The sequence below is a fragment of the Gadus chalcogrammus genome, chromosome 13 (genome assembly GCF_026213295.1).
Source record: "Gadus chalcogrammus isolate NIFS_2021 chromosome 13, NIFS_Gcha_1.0, whole genome shotgun sequence".
NCBI classification, from domain to species: Eukaryota; Metazoa; Chordata; class Actinopteri; order Gadiformes; family Gadidae; genus Gadus; species Gadus chalcogrammus.
Window position 1 is genome coordinate 14,498,271 of NC_079424.1, and position 16,666 is coordinate 14,514,936.

The window sequence follows — 16,666 nt, forward strand, 5'->3', positions numbered from 1 at the left end:
GTCTCTCTCTCTCTCTCTCTCTCTCTCTCTCTCTCTCTCTCTCTCTCTCTCTCTCTCTCTCTCTCTCTCTCTCTCTCTCTCTCTATTCTCTTGCTGTCCCACCACCCATCCATCCATCCATCCATGCTCTCCTCCTCCCCATGGACCCCACCCCCCTGCTATCCCTTGAGAGTCCCCCCCCCCCTCCTCCCTGTCCCACTGACGCCACACGCTGCTCCCATCCCCCGAAAGAAACCACTTCAAACAGCCAGCGCCATCAAAGGCCTCGTCGTCGACTAGCAGGCCAGCCATCCAGCCAGCCAGTCCGCAAGCCTTCTGCTTCGACTTAAAATTACTCCGGTCTCAGTCGCGGGGCTGCTTTCCTCTTCTGATACACATCAAAGATCCAGTTAAGCTGCAAGTTTTGCTTTTTAAACGTCTTTTTCTCCTCTGCTCGACGGTTTTACTGAGCGGCATTCGGCAAACTGAGGTTCCCCCCCCCCCCCCCCCCCCCCCCCCCCGTCTTAGCCTTTGTTTCTTCCTTCTTCTGCTTCCTCCCACTCCCTCCATCTCTTTCTCTCCCTCACTCTCTCCCCATCATGCACTCCCCCAATACTTGGCCCGTGTTGGTACTGAAACACACACATACACACACACACATGCGTGTGTGCTCTTTATTTCTCACCGCTATGGTTGTGCTGCATTGGCACTTTTCCTCCCTCACTTTAATTAGTTGATGTTTCAAGGCGTTGGCCTGTACTTCACATGACACACATGCAAACACACACGCCAACACATGCGCAAAGGAGAGTGTATGTGTGCAACACACACACACTGTGAACAGCGATCATAGATCAATGTGTGTGTGTTGTGGCTCTCTGACTGCCTATGAGAGTGTGTCTATAGATGTATGTCTGCATTTTTTTGTCGGAATGTGTTTGTTTGCGTGTATAAACATGTACATATATCTGCACGTATGACTTAATGTGTCTGTGCCTACTCACACGCACTATGCCTGTGCATGTGCAAGTGTGCGTGGGTAAATCTGCCAACGGTGATTGAGAGACATGCAGACGAGGAGGTGGGCCAGAAGGAGGAAGTGGACGATGTGTGTGAGTGAGCAGTAGACCGGGAAAGGGGGGAGGAGGAGATTATATGAGACACCGAGAGGGATGGACAGTGTGAGACAAATAGAGATGATGACAGTCTGGAAAGGCATCCTTCTTGTTGTTTCATGCTTGCTTTTTACATGCCACATGTAGTTGTTAAAGTCGTCTGGCTGCATCATCTTCTGGGTGGGATGTCATATCTAAGTGCCATGCCAACATGTACCAGAGGGGGGCGCCCCCAACTGTTTACACAAAGGAAAGTGAGCAAACATCCTGGGCATCGTATTCTCCACTGTAATGTAGGCCAAATCAATTGTTGCAGTGTAAAGTTATGTTAGTTTCATATATGTATACATAACTATATTATATACGTAGATGAAATGGAATTAAAAATGTACTCATTTTTTTTAATAATATTAAGCCAAAAATAAATAATGATAAGCCGTAACAATAAGGGTACATTAATAAACCATTAATAAACAATATATTAACATTAGGGCAGAAGTAAGCGTTAACTAACAGTTTACTTATTGGGTTCATGTTAACTAAGGTAATGGTGTTCATGTAAACTGAGGTATTAATGTAATATTTAATAGGGTTAGGGTGAACCCTTTCCACCTTAACCTTAACACTAACCCCCTTGCCCTATCCCCTATGCTAATGCTATATAATAATGCTTATTACAGCACTGGCCTATGTTAAATAATGGTCAATTAATATCCCCTTATTGTACATTTTTACCAAAAATATGAATTATACATAAAATGACATAATATAATTAAATGCATCATGTACTTTTCGTAATCTGTAAATATTTATATTGATTAAATGTCATTCAACTGTGACTATATGAATCAATATCTACGTTTAGCTCGCTCCATCACCGTCTAACACACTTTCAACCTCGGAGCTTGCACCTCACTGTACCGGCGGTGAGGGTTCAGATAAAGGCTGTAATCCATGTCAGCCTCACCGCTACTAAAGAAATTAAAACCCTGTGCAGATGTGGAAAGCACATCTGTACTATACCCAACATATTTGTAGCGCCCTTAAAACAAATCACCCATGGAACGCAACAAAAAGCGTCAAGTCATGTAGAACCATCCAACCCCGAGCCCACATTATATAGCTGTTAAGCTCAAAGAGAACTTTTATTTCAAGCATATCCCCTATTAAAAAAAGAAAAGTACTTTTGTCTTCCTGACGAGAGTGTTTTAATATTCAAAAGGAGCCACTATGCTGTGGTTTCTTGCACCAATGTACAAAATAAGGAGCCACATCAAAAAGCCCAAGTCAGTTCCCCCAGCATTCTCACGTCAGGAAAAAAAAATAGAGAAAAGAGAGGAAAAACAAAATTTGGGAGGGGGGGTATTTATAGAGTGGTGTGAGAGAGTCTGCAATGACAGGCGTCTAATAAAGTGGAGTTTTGGGTTTTGATTCACGGTGCGGTTGAGCCCACGAGTCCCTTTGTGACCGTTAGTGCATTCCTCCACAGCCCCAAGCCCTTGCCAACTACACGGAAACCTCATGTCAGGGAACAGCCAGGCCAGGGTACCGGTCCCTGGGTGCAGGGTACCGGCCCCTTGGTGTAGGGCCCCGGTCCCTGGGGTACAGGCCACTGAATGTAGGGTACAGTCCCTGGGGTACAGGCCACTGAATGTAGGGTACAGTCCCTGGGGTACAGGCCACTGGATGTAGGGTACAGTCCCTGGGGTACCGGCCCCGGGCTGTAGGTTACAGTCCCTGGGGTACAGGCCACTGGATGTAGGGTACAGTCCCTGGGGTACAGGCCACTGGATGTAGGGTACAGTCCCTGGGGTACAGGCCACCGGATGTAGGGTACAAGCCCTGGGTACAGCCCCGGGGTGTAGGGTACAGGCCCCGGGGTCTAGAGGACAGTCCCCGGTGAACAGGCCAATTGGCAGGCCAGGGTACAGTCCCTTTGGGCCCTGGGTGCAGCAGCATTCAGGGCCGGGGGCCGAGTGCATTCTATAGGATGTGCTCCCTTACAGCTAATGCAAACTCTCTCAGCAATATCTTATTCACACGCACACACACACACTCATACCGACTCTTGTTTCTAACACCATGATGTGTGTGTTGTGGGTTTACCCACAAACTATGCTAAGTCATAAAGTGTCCAAATATATTTGTTTGCAAACTTCAAAATATTGAAATCTGTGCACCAACTGTGAGTACCAACAAGTCCTTTAGGAACCAAGCAGCAGCTTGCGGCGGTGTAGCGTCGCACGGCGTTATCTCGAGCCGCGTGTCTCTAGCCGTAGCCTAGCTGTAAACCAGGAAGTGGACGGTAGGAAGAAGGGGAAGGCAGTGGACCACATAGGGTGACGGCACACATCTCCGCTCGCACCTCCTTCATGCAAAGGGGAAGGAACTGATGCCGCAAGATCTCTCTCACGCTCGTTTTAGACACCTATGGAAACACACTGTGCGCACTGTAGGGGAAGGAAACAAAATGTACAGCTCCTTACATGATCGCGTTGAGGGTTGAGGTGTTTTTCTGCCTCGACATTGAATCACGTGGGTCATGTGAGCCGCTTTCTAAACATGCCTGTTACCATAGGAGCACACCGATGACGAGCGTCCACCTTTGTGTTTGTGGTTGTGTACTTCTGTTTGTGTCTTTGTGTTGCAATTAATTGACGTAATATCGCCTCCTCTCTTTAGGAATGGGGTCAGTGGGTTTTCTTGACGTAAATCGAAGGTCAACAGTTTAAACGTACATTGTTAAATCGTTGCATACATAGTATGCAGAGGGTCACTGTGCTTGGGCTATTGTTGTGTGTTTCCTTGAAGTCGCTAACCAGCTCGGCTCTCAGATGTACTTTACCGAAGGGCTTTCAGTGACATGGAAAGCAGTGGCCAATTTGGGAGCCCATTCTAAGGACAGTGTTTTCAGATGTGGAAGCCCTGACACACTTTACTCAGTAACACAGTTTGTTAAGAGCAGGGCTCTTCAAATGTTTGCCTTGGGCCATGGAGGCTACTGTGAGGATGTCTCTATGGGACAGTGACTTGCAAGCAGCAGTCGCACTAACAGGGCGAGTGGTTTGAAAGTCAATATGTTTTATCAATGAAGGGCTGTTTGGACTGGAGCTGTGAGCTTTGTCTCCAAAAAAGAAATATAAAATGCCAACAAACACCCGCACGCACACACATGTCAGATGCACACACACACACACACACACACACACACACACACACACACACACACACACACACACACACACACTCACACACAGACACACACACACACACACACACACACACACACACACACACACACACACACACACACACACACACACACACACACACACACTCTCTCTCTTTCTCGTTCTCCTTCACACACTCAAGAAAGCAACCGTACACACACACACACACACACACACACACACACACACACACACACACACACACACACACACACACACACACACACACACATACACACACACACACACACACACTGTTGATTGTTATCCTTTTACGAGCATGTGTGATTCTTTCATCAAGCGTGCTACTCTGTGACCTTTAACTAGTTTATGGAATATGTTTTGTTCCAGCTTTTGTTTATTTTATTCATGTCTTGTCTGCACACCCTTCACAGTTATACATCTGTACATATTAGATGCCCCCAATGCCCTGTGTGTGAGTGAGTGTGTGTGTGTGTGTGTGTGTGTGTGTGTGTGTGTGTGTGTGTGTGTGTGTGTGTGTGTGTGTGTGTGTGTGTGTGTGTGTGTGTGTGTGTGTGTGTGTGTGTGTGTGTGTGTGTGTGTGTGTGTGTGTGTGTGTGTCTTAGAGAGGGAGAGAGACTCTGTGGGTGTGTGTGTTGCTCACACCATGCTGCAAGCTCTCGAGAGCTGCTGTGGGAAATTCCCCCCACCGTTACTTTTTTACATATGTGGTAGGATCCGTTTGACACACAGAATCCTCTCTAATGCTCCTGTCATCCATTCTAATATCTCTCAGTATTTCACATTCAGTTCTTTCCATCTCATCCCCTCTAATGTCTCTTTCCATGATATAAGCAAGTAAGCAGATCCTCTCACCTTTTTTTCTTGCCTGTGTTTCTGGAGGTTTATCTTTGACTGATATCACAGCAACTAACCAAGCTGTCATATACAGGTATGATCAGGCAGGTCTAATGCTCCCTTAACATGTACAACACGCCTTACGACCATGGCCATGTGTGAGTTGCTTGTTGAAGCTAATAGTTATGATCATGTGTCCATAATGACAAACAGCAGACAAAATGCCATAATATCCTTGTTTGAATAGATGCAGACTCAAACAGAACCTATAGCCTCCCCTGCCTGACTCCCTCATGTCGATTCACTCAATAGTTTGGTTTTTCACCATCGACGGATGAGAATGTTGGAACGCTGGCACGCTAGCTATGTCATCACACTGCAACAAACATCGTGTTTAGATGTATGTCCGCTCCTTTGGTGTTTCTATGATGTCATCAACAATCAGCGTGTTAGGACACTCACGCCATATCAGTTATTATCAACACCACCACATAAAATACTTTTTCTGTGAAGTTTTTTCCACATCAGTGCTTCCGTCACAAGTGTGGATAGGTGAAGGTGGCATTTTGAATAGTGTTGCTTGCTTAACCAGCTGTTTCAAATTCAGCAGTGCATTGACTATTAAAGGTCAAACATGTTCGAAGGTGTCGCAAGGGACTGCATAACGCATACGCTTGGAATCTGAAACTCTACAGTGAGAGCAGATGGAACGATATTGATAATATTGTTGTTTTCTTGGAGTTGTCATCGGGGTAGCTGCCTGCTTTTCAGTGAAGCTTGCGAACACAGAGGGAAACAGAGACGACCCTGCCTCTGAGAGAAGGAGAGTTTGTGTCGCACATGAGACGAAGACATTAAGTGGGCGTCATCCAACGTTGTGGTGGCTTTTGACTCATTCTACAAAAGTGAGAAGGACGCTTTTTTTTACGTGTTCATACAATACGATTTTTTTGTTTCTTTTTATATATCGAGGGCACAACAGATTTTGGGTGTTAATTGAAAGCAGAATTAGTTTTCAGAGAAGATGCAGATGCATATGGATGTCTGGACTGAGGAGCTGAGATAGGTATAGTAAAACAACTAAATGCTTATGGGTTAGATATGTGTCATGTCTGTGTGTGTGGAGGTCTCTCATAGCTCTATGTGGTGATTTTGTCTTTACCATCACAACAAGTCTCTCAACCTTATGAAACTATGACAAACGCTGAGAAAAACAAAAGATTTCATAAGTACATGATGCAATTACGTCAATTATATAGTGCAGTTATTTCCCTTAATGTAACATAGTGTGCCTTTGATGTAGCTTAATTATTTAGTTGAACGTAACAATTATTTTCTGGATCAAAAATAATCCAAAACAAAGGATGACATTTTGAAAGAATTGAAGTGATATGTACTATAAATAAAGGGTTGTTATTGTTTTTATAGTGGTTTGTGCTCCAAAAGAAACCACACAAAAAGAATAAATCGAAATAAACATGTGTCAATGAATGAATAACCACATGGCATCAAAACTAAATTTAACGAAACACGTTTTGAACCAATTCACTGTCAATATGTTTATAAATATAGCTATTCCATTGCATTTTCTGCCCATCCATGTTTAATCTTCATACACATTTCAACACAACACCACATGCTTCGGCGGAAGTTGTATAATAATAATAATAATAATAATGTAAATCATCAATAACATTACCAATAATAATACAATTATTTATTGTACATCTATTTGTAATTCTAGCTATATGAAATCAGTAGAAATGGAAGCAATTATGTAGCTATGGAACTTACTTTTTGCCTGTTGCAATTTCAAAACCGAGAGAAACAAACAAGGTAATTCCTCTGTAATTATTGTGTACTTAGCATTGCACCACATAATTACTAAGTGAATACAAGGTCACATATGTACCTTATAAAATAAACTGTAGTTTAGAATGCTATTGTAGATGGCCTTCATGCTGTAAACAGAGCAGCGTACAGTATTCAAAATCAAACAACGATCCCAGAACGTTTCCTCTGGCAAAGGACAACACAATTAATATATTGAGAGACCCTTTTTTTAATGATCGCCTGCATGGGACCTGGATTTTAATGTGTATCTTTTTCATAGAAATCCTGTCATTTATAACTAATGAATCTAATTCTCCTGTGTAGCCATCAAACATTTATGAAGAAAAAAAAAGTTGAACCAAAATACATAGTTAGGCCTATTTGAAATCGAGCTAAACAAAAATGTTTATGCAGAGGAAAGGAGGTTATTAACATTTGAAGTCGGGGCCCTGGATACAAACGGCTGTATACCCTTTTTAGTGGTGGCTAGATAACTAAGAAAAACAACATGTTGGGATAACCTTTATGTGAAAGACACAACAAAACCTCCAGTGCTGATCGGGTTCCCAGACGCCGAAGACTTTAAAAAACCTTCAACGATATTTCTAGGCTCCCACCCAGCAGATCCTTACACCAAAAATACCAAATAAATACCGCCATTAGTCATTCTCAGAGTGAGTGAGAGTAAGATTAGAAGAAAGCCATTGTGATTGTTGGGATCGTATTGTTGTCAGGCCGTCAGACACGGTCCCTGAACGTCTGAGCCTTCGTGGAGCATGAGGCAGCACAGCTCAGCTCAGCTCGCTCTCGATATGACTCAAGATCTTCCCACACACACTACCGCTCGCCGTGGCAACGTGCTCTGTTTGGCTCACGCGGCTGCTGCTGCTGCTGCTGCCGCGGCTCCAAGCATGTTGAGGTTTGGTTGTCTACTGTGTTGGTAATGTCTGCCAAAAAAATGTGAGCTATTTCGTCGTGTTCGATGGTCAATATAAAAAAAAAAGAATCTTTTTAGCCGCGGCACGGCATGAGAAATAAATGATCTTCACCCGTGTACATACACATATGAACTCACAAAACTTTAAGCATGTATGCATATGCACACAGGTACAGACAGACACACACACACACACACACACACACACACACACACACACACACACACACACACACACACACACACACACACACACACACACACACACATGTACGTTCGCACACAAACCCAAAACCCCCTGCGCTGTTCAAAGATTAATGATTGAAAGAAAAGGGCTGGTGAAGAATGTACTTGCCATCCAAATAAATAAATCAACAGGGCCAATAATGAAAGCCATGCCTGCTCCGTGCTGCTTTAATGACAGCCCGTGTACGGGCCCACTGTCACTCACTGTCATGAGCGGGAGAATGAGAGCCAATTTGAGGATAATCCAGACCAGATTGTTGCTCTTTCAGGAGCCCCGGTGGTCAGTCCTATCAGGCTGAGGCATCTCCTCGGGCCCGATAAGTTCCCCCAAAACTACATTTGTTTAACATCCTATTCACAACATATTTTTTTCTGGGAGCAGGTCTGAAGAATCCCCGCACACACACACACACAACCCCGGTGGGTATACAACGCTTGGATCGTTGTTTTTCAGTGTTCGTGTGTGTGTGTGTGTGTGTGTGTGTGTGTGTGTGTGTGTGTGTGTGTGTGTGTGTGTGTGTGTGTGTGTGTGTGTGTGTGTGTGTGTGTGTGTGTGTGTGTGTGTGTGTGTGTGTGTGTGTGTGTGTGTGTGCTTATGGTTGTGTGTGTGTGTGTGTGTGTGTTTGTGTGTGTGTGGGAGCCCCCCCGCGCATCCCCGTCTCCTGGAGTACACTCACGCTAGTCATAGCCGAAAATGCAGTGACTAATTCCGGGGGCTAATTTTGATATTTTGACATGTGTGATGAAGATCACAGATGGTGTCATATCGAATCTGAGGCCACCCCCGCAGTGTCCTTCAGGTTACACATATATACAATACATAAAATACATCGGAAAAAAAGCGCACAAAACGCGGTTCACTCCTCAACCCCTACAACTCATGCCGTATGCGTGGTTAAAAAGAAGCTGTGAGTAAATATTTAAGGGCATGACATTTGACGTTTCTCTGGAGGTGAGTGTTACTAGAGGCAGCCTCCCCTCGACAGCAATTAGGCTTTGGTTGATTATTTCCTTTCTGTTTCAAAGGCATCTTTCAGGAGCCTCATTGGACAGGGCAATAGTCGTTACTCTGGACGGGATTAGATATCGCCAATCAGTGGCGGGCGAGGCAGAGAGTCCTCAAAGCAGCCGGGGAAATCAGAGCCAACAGTTGAAATCCCAGCCATGTGTTTGTGATTGTCATTTATTGTGTTTGGGAACAAAAGAAAAAAAGGGTCTCTCCAAAAGAGGGGCCACGTTTTATGCTTGCATGCCGTTTTATCGAAACACCCATAGACACAAGCACATGCATGCACATACACACACTTACGCACCACACACACATACACACACACACACACACACACACACACACACACACACACACACACACACACACATACACACACACACATACGCACACACACACAGACCAACGCACCCAAAGCACACACGTATGTACACCCGGCACACACACTCACATACACTCACGCACACAGGTGGCCTCACTTGCCCCCACACACCCCCAGTAATTAATCATATGTAAATTAACCATTTGAATGTGACACCTACACACTCATGCACCGTGGCCCTTTGCAGTTGTACACCCACTCAAAATGCAAGAAAGCATGTATTGTATATTTTGAAAGAAATGCTGAAATCATGCATCTTACATTTTGGACAAATGGAACCATTTATTATTGTGTGTTTCATTATTGAGCAGAAGTAAAATATTACAGGTCTGCTGTTGGTTTGAAAGTCACCCCCTGTGGAGAATTGTTTCTGTAATCTCCCGGTTACCAGCGTAAAGCCCTTCTCTTTAGTGTTGAATATCCACTGGGCTGTGTAGGTTGCACAGTAAGAGGAGCCCATCTGCCTTGTGTTGATCACAACCCACACATCAAACTACATAAAAATCAGATGAAATATCGGTGTGTAAAAAGAAACACATTGTACAACTTCACATAAAGGATATTCTGTTGCCTTTTCCTTAAAGTGTAATGGGATACTGCAGAAATACAAAAATCGAGGAGAAACGTATAATTATTGTGTTTTTCATGTTTTTGAAGTTAAATGTCACGTAAGAAATCCCTGAATTTATGAAAGTCTTGTAATTTGTGGTGGAGGAGTAAGATTTCTCCTTTGTAATGTTATAATCTACGGCTCCAACAATGGAAAACCGTGTCAAACATTTCAACCTGTCCAATTTCCATTTTGATCGATGATGAATATTCAACTAAATAACACATTCAATTGGAATGGGATTCAATATAGACCTATAACGTTAACATTTGGCTCGTACGGGCAACATTTATTTCAAAATACCTTCACAACCTTCATAATATGATGTCTCAACCATCCATCTAACCATATATAAATATTACATTATTAGAATATAGTAAGTCTCACATGGACAATATAATTAACTCTCTCTCTCTCTCTCTCTCTCTCTCTCTCTCTCTCTCTCTCTCTCTCTCTCTCTCTCTCTCTCTCTCCCCCTCCCTCCTTCCCTCTCTCCCCCCCCCCCAGTGGAGCGGGTGTGTTCGCTGGGCTCGGAGGGGGAGGATGAGCAGGGGGGCGTGTGGAGCATGGAGCCCCAGGACTGCCAGGGGAGTCCCGGCCTGACCCCCAGCCACGGGACGGTGGACACGGCCAGCCACTGCAGCAGCCGCTCACCACCGCCCCTAGCGCCGCCCACAGCGCCGCCCCACGGCCTCAGCGGCCCCGGGGGCAGGCATCCCTGGGCCCTGCAGACCGCCGACCCGCTGGGGGGTGGGGAAGACGAGGGGGCCATCGCCCTCCTGACCCCCAGAGACGGGGAACATCAGCAGGGATCCATCGCTTACCATAGTAAGGGTCCGAGATATGATGCAGTATTGTGACGGTGTTGTAGAAAGCGAACGGGCTTCGTGAGCTGCGATCTATGACGGTTCACTGTTATCTGAATGAAACGCTCGGCTGCCGGACAAGAGACGACATTTACAACGCTCTATTCTCTTTACCGCACATCTGCCCGGCAGAAATATTACATCAGACATGACATGTCATGATTATTATTACTTTTAAGCGTTGTTGTTGAGTCAACAGGTCTGTGTGTAAAAATGTTGACATTATCCTCCTGACTCAAGACTGCTTTCACATCCCCCAGTAGAAACACCTTCTCACCCACGCCTCCTCCAATCAGGGCCTTTTCTGCCAGACATTCATTTTCGTTCCCCCCCCCCCCCCCCCCCCACACACACCCCTCTCATCCCTCTTTGAAAAGCCTATGAGAAAGCATGACAAAAGAACTCATCCCACACAATGTCACAATGTTTCCAACGCATCAAAGAGATGACGTTACGCTGCTGAAATCCGAGCCCAGCGACACGCGGCTTTCCCTTTTATTTAGCCCGGATCAAAGGCCCCGCCGCGGCTTTCCCTTCCTAACAATCACTTAGCTCCCTCGCCTCTCCTGATTCGGCCCCTCCTGATGAAGGCAAAGCGCCGCTTTTACAAGAGCCCACCGCAGCCGTCTCTTCCCCCCCCGCCCCCACCCCCACCCCTCGCCACATTAAAAACACCGATCAAAATATGGCGACATCTGCAAACATTTGAAAAATCTTCGTCAGGCTTCGCGGCGGCGCTGTCTGTAAGCAAAAAAAATAAACGTGCCCCAGTCGGAATAAAAGGCGCTTTTCCCAGTGTGCTCCGGTCGTGTGCGGACGGGGCTTTCTGTCCCTCGGCTCTCCGCTCTCCGCCACCGCGTGCACCCGAGGGCCCTGATAGGAGAGGTTATGTAGAAATACCGTTCAGTAAATTTGCACACCCAAGATATCAGATGACGAATACAAATGGCAATCAGATGCAAAGCAATCGCTGAGTTGATTCCCTTATGTTGTATCACATGTTACCTATCGGAGGGACTCCACCGCTCATGTCTTTCTCCTGTAAAATATATAACAACGAAAAAAATATATAATAACGTCTAGCAATTCCCAACAAGATCTCCTTGGAGACACACACTCATCTTCAACACTCACACCTTCCGTTGTTCCCCTCTCCAGGTAAGACCACAGAATTCCCATGTGCCTTAGAGGACCTGGCCCACTATGAGTTCCTGGCCCAGCTGAGGAAGGCCACCACCTCGGACGCCACCCAAAATGGCGGCGACTCCCTCTACCACCGCCGGCAGCACAGCGGCGGTCGGCACGACGAGCTACCCCCTGCCATCTGGTCCCCAGGGGCCCAGCACCGCTCCACTGAAACACTCGGTAGGGTTAACACACACACACACACACACACACACACACACACACACGGTTACATGCACACACAAAACAGACATACACATGCGCACGCCCACACACACGCTCACGCAGGCTGCGATCATTTGACGCATTGGAAGTTTTTCAATTCCGAATACAACATTGTTAATTGCGAAACTGTATGACTGATTCACGTCTCTCTCTCTCTGTCTCTGTATGGCTCTCTCTCCGTGTCCTTCACACCCATTATCTCTCACACACTCAAAACCGTGGTCCTGTGAATGTATTTCTCGAATGAGTCTGATCTCATGTGGATGCTGGTGTTCCCAGACGGGACCGACGGTGTGAGGGGCCCGCACGTGTCCTGTCCCTTCTGCCAGAGGAACTACCTGCAGGGGCCGGCCCTCACGCAGCACGTCAGATCCTGCCCGGAGAAGCACGCCGCGCACATGGTCTGCCCGCTCTGTGGATACACTGCCACCTGCAGGGCCCAGATGGAACAGCACCTGGTGCTGCACAACCAGGTCCACGACAAGGTGAGCAGGGTGCCTTTAACACGGGTGAGGGCTGAGTCGAAATGAACCACGTTGAAATGAACCGCGTTGAAACGCACAACCATCCATGTGCTGCATAATGTATTCATTCATGTAATATCAATAGAGAAAACGTATGACTGTGACGTGTGACGGAACAACAAAGAGAAAAGTGTGAATGGACATGTTGGTAATAACTTTCCCCTGATGTTGTAGAATTCCATCGGCTCGTACCAGGGCCCTGAGACCAGGAAGTTCAAATGCCAGCAGTGTGGCAAGGCCTTCAAGTACAAACACCACCTCAAAGAACACCTGCGCATTCACAGCGGTAAGAAGCCATGTTCTCGATCCAACCCCTCACAAGACACTATCAACCATCACATTGATACCAAGACATTTAACGATTGGATGACAAAACCCCAACCCTAACAAACACAGCAGTCATGAAGCTAAACGAAAACCACGTGGCTAGTGTGGGACATAACCCCTTTGCGTCCGTCCTCCCCCAGGTGAGAAGCCGTACCAGTGCTCCAACTGCAAGAAGCGCTTCTCCCACTCGGGTTCCTACAGCTCCCACCTGAGCAGCAAAAAGTGCCTGAGTGGAGGAGGAGGAGGAGGAAGAGGAGGAGGAGGAGGAGGAGGAGGAGGAGGAGGAAACATGGCTGAAGCTGCGGGCATCTTCAACAGCCTCGTCAAAGCCTCCCACTTCCTCCCCATCCACCACCACCACCACCAACACCACCTCCACCACTCCTTCCCCACGTCTCCCCCTGCTGGCGGGGAGAGGAACTCAAACGGCCGGCACTCTCCGTTCTCTCCCAGCTCCTCAGACAGCCTGGTGTTCCCGGAGCCCCAGCAGCAGCAGCTGTTGTTGTTGTCCCCGCGGGACGGCCCCCAGAAGCCCTCCGCGTTCCAAAGGGCCGGGGGCTTCTCCCGGCTGTGGGACCCCACGGCGGAGCTGAGGGCCAACGGGTTCAAGAGCACGGCCCTGCTGCCGTACCTCCAGTCAGGGGCCAAGTTCGAGGAGGTCCTGCAGAGGATGCTCCACAGGGAGGGCAAGAGACCCCGGGAGGAGGGGGGGGAGGAGGAGGAGCAGGAGGAGGAGGAGGAGGATGAGGAGGAGAGGGACAGAGCAGGAGGAAGAGGAGGAGGAAGAGGAACGGGAGCCGCCATGGAGAAGAAGAGGAGGGTGACGGAGAACGGAGGCGGGATGGCCGGGGAGGGGAGGGCCGTGCTGGGGGCGACGTGTCGCTGGTGCCTGCAGCTCTTCCCCAACGCGGCCGTGCTCCTGCAGCACGAGCGCTACCTCTGCAAGGTGACCCGGGGGGCGTCGGAGACCCCCGCCGGGGGCCCTCACGGCCAGGGCCACGCCTCTCCGCCCCTCCTCTTCTCCAGAGCCTCCTTCCCGCCGGCCGACGGCCGCCCTGCGGACACGTCGCCCAGGCAGAAGCCCCCCCTCCGCCACGCGGCCCCCCAGCAGCTCCTGTTCCCCGTGCAGTCCTCCCCGACCCGGCCCCGCCCCGACGCCCTGTCCCCGTACTCCTACTGGCCCGGGCAGCCGGGCCTCAGCCCCGCTCCTCCAATCAGCCCGTCCGCACCGCTGCCCTCCCCCAAGGCCAGGATCAGAGTCCCTCCCGCCGGGTCGGGTTCGCCTCTCTGCCTCGCCGCCCCCTGCGCCCGCCCCCCCGGGGTCTCCCCGCCTCAGCACCAGACGGCCCGCCACCTCAAGGGGAGCTGGCCCGGGGGCTCTCAGAACGACCAGCCTCTGGACCTCTCCCTGCCCAGGCAGCCCTCCGGCGGAGACGCCGGGGGCCACACCTCCAACGGGAAGCCCGCCAAAGAGGGGAGGGTGGAGGCGGAGCCCCAGCAGAGGACCATCCTGAGTCCCGGCCGGCCCCTCTTACACCCCCACCACCTGGCCTTCGGAGGGGGCGGTGCGCCCCTGTTTGGATACGACGGGTTCTCGGTGCTCGGCCCCAGGGCCCAGGCGGCCCTAGCACTGCAGGGACACACAGGCCTGGGGTCTCTTCCCCTGGGTCACCCGGCACACAGCGCAGACTTCCTCTCGCCCATGGCCTACGTGATGGAGAGAGACACCGAGGCCATGTTGAAGAGAATCCACCAGGACAGGCATGCTCTTGTGGTAAGAACGTCGTCTCCCCCCCCCCTCCCCCGCTTCACCAGTTTACAGGAAGCAGTGAATACTGTCAATTTGACCAAACTAAACACAGACTCGGTTAAAGAAGGGGGGCATAAGGCATACGTTACAGAAGGGTTCCCTCATTCTTCTGCTTGTGCTACCCAGAGCGAGGCCTTGAGTCGCGGTGTTCTGGACCACCGCTCCCTGGGGGACGAGGGGCCGGACGGGGAGGCAGGACCGGGCCGCAAGAGGCTGAGGAAGACGGAGGAAGGCCTGTACGCCTGCGACATCTGCCAGAAGACCTTCCAGAAGAGCAGCTCGCTCCTGCGGCACAAATATGAGCACACAGGTATGTAACGCCTGGGCTCCTCCGACCTGCTGCACAATTAGTGGAGGAGTCGTGGGAGGATAAGGGGAAACAACAGACTCAATGTCATCATTCAATGCACTGGCGCGTCAAGGGAGAGGCGGAAAACCCTCCAAAAAAAAACAAAAACAGACTAGCCTGCACATTTTATAAGGGCAATAAAAATTGAATAAGGTTAACTTTTATTATCGGGGAAACAACCGAATGATGTAACAGCTTTCAATATAAAAAACAAAAGAGTCCCGTAACAAAACAACAACCCACCCCCCCCTCCAGTCATGATTCTAACTTTATGCTCCTTCATTACAGGCAAACGTCCTCACGAGTGCCAGATCTGCAGCAAGGCGTTCAAGCACAAGCACCACCTCATAGAGCACAGCAGGCTGCACTCGGGGGAGAAGCCCTACCAGTGTGACAAGTGCGGCAAGCGCTTCTCCCACTCGGGCTCGTACTCCCAGCACATGAACCACCGCTACGCCTACTGCAGCCGGGACCAGGAGCCCGACCAGGACCCGGACCAGGACCACGACATGCCCCTCACCCCGGACGGGACGGGGACGGGCAGCGATTTCGGGGCACGACTGGCCGCCGGCGAGACCCCCCCCTCTCTGGATGACTCCCAGACCCCTCACTCCTTCCTCAGCGACTCCAGCCTGGACGGGGGGCACGTCGGGCTGATGAGCAGGGAGGAGGAGGAGGAGGAGGAGGAGGAGGAGGAGGAGGGGGAGGAGGAGGACGGTTACAATATAATTGTGGACAGGATGAGTGACAGTTGCGCTGAGGAGGCACGGAAAGGTGCGCTGGGAGGAGAGGAGGCGGGGGGGCGGGGCCTGGGGGAGACGTGGGCCGTGCAGGAACACCCGGCCCACGGCCTCGTGCTTCAAGGGCTGGGAGGGGACAGGGGGGCGGAGAGAGCAGAGCTCCAGCAGTGGAGCGACAAAACAGGGGAACAGAATGCAGCTGTGGAACATAAACTGGGCCTGGACGCCGCTGAATCGTGAATCGACAAAGACAATTAATATCCAAATATTTTTTTTAAGGTTTATATTATGCGTGTCCTTATTATTATTGCCCTCAATGCGTCCGTTTTGGGGTATCCCTATATTTATGCCGGATAAAATATCCTCATCTTTCCGTCAACTCATTAAAAACGACGCTGTTAGAACCATAACAACATCAAGGCTATGCAAGCTATAAAATGTAAAAGATTTTTCTATGCAATATTATACAATCATCTGACA

The 16,666-nt window shown here is 49.1% G+C and overlaps 1 protein-coding gene across 1 annotated transcript in view; it reads left to right on the forward strand.

The window, feature by feature from the left end:
• LOC130402388 (zinc finger E-box-binding homeobox 1-like) overlaps positions 1-16,126 on the forward strand; it is a gene marked incomplete at its 3' end in the record, with an annotated part of 23,756 nt that extends 7,630 nt beyond the window's left edge. Inside the window, exons 2-8 of the mRNA XM_056606533.1 lie at positions 10,668-10,988; positions 12,110-12,391; positions 12,716-12,921; positions 13,135-13,246; positions 13,428-15,061; positions 15,224-15,407; positions 15,735-16,126. Of these exons, the coding sequence (XP_056462508.1) occupies positions 10,668-10,988; positions 12,110-12,391; positions 12,716-12,921; positions 13,135-13,246; positions 13,428-15,061; positions 15,224-15,407; positions 15,735-16,126 (3,131 nt within the window). The remainder of the gene's footprint in view (positions 1-10,667; positions 10,989-12,109; positions 12,392-12,715; positions 12,922-13,134; positions 13,247-13,427; positions 15,062-15,223; positions 15,408-15,734) is intronic.
• Positions 16,127-16,666: the final 540 nt, after the last annotated feature.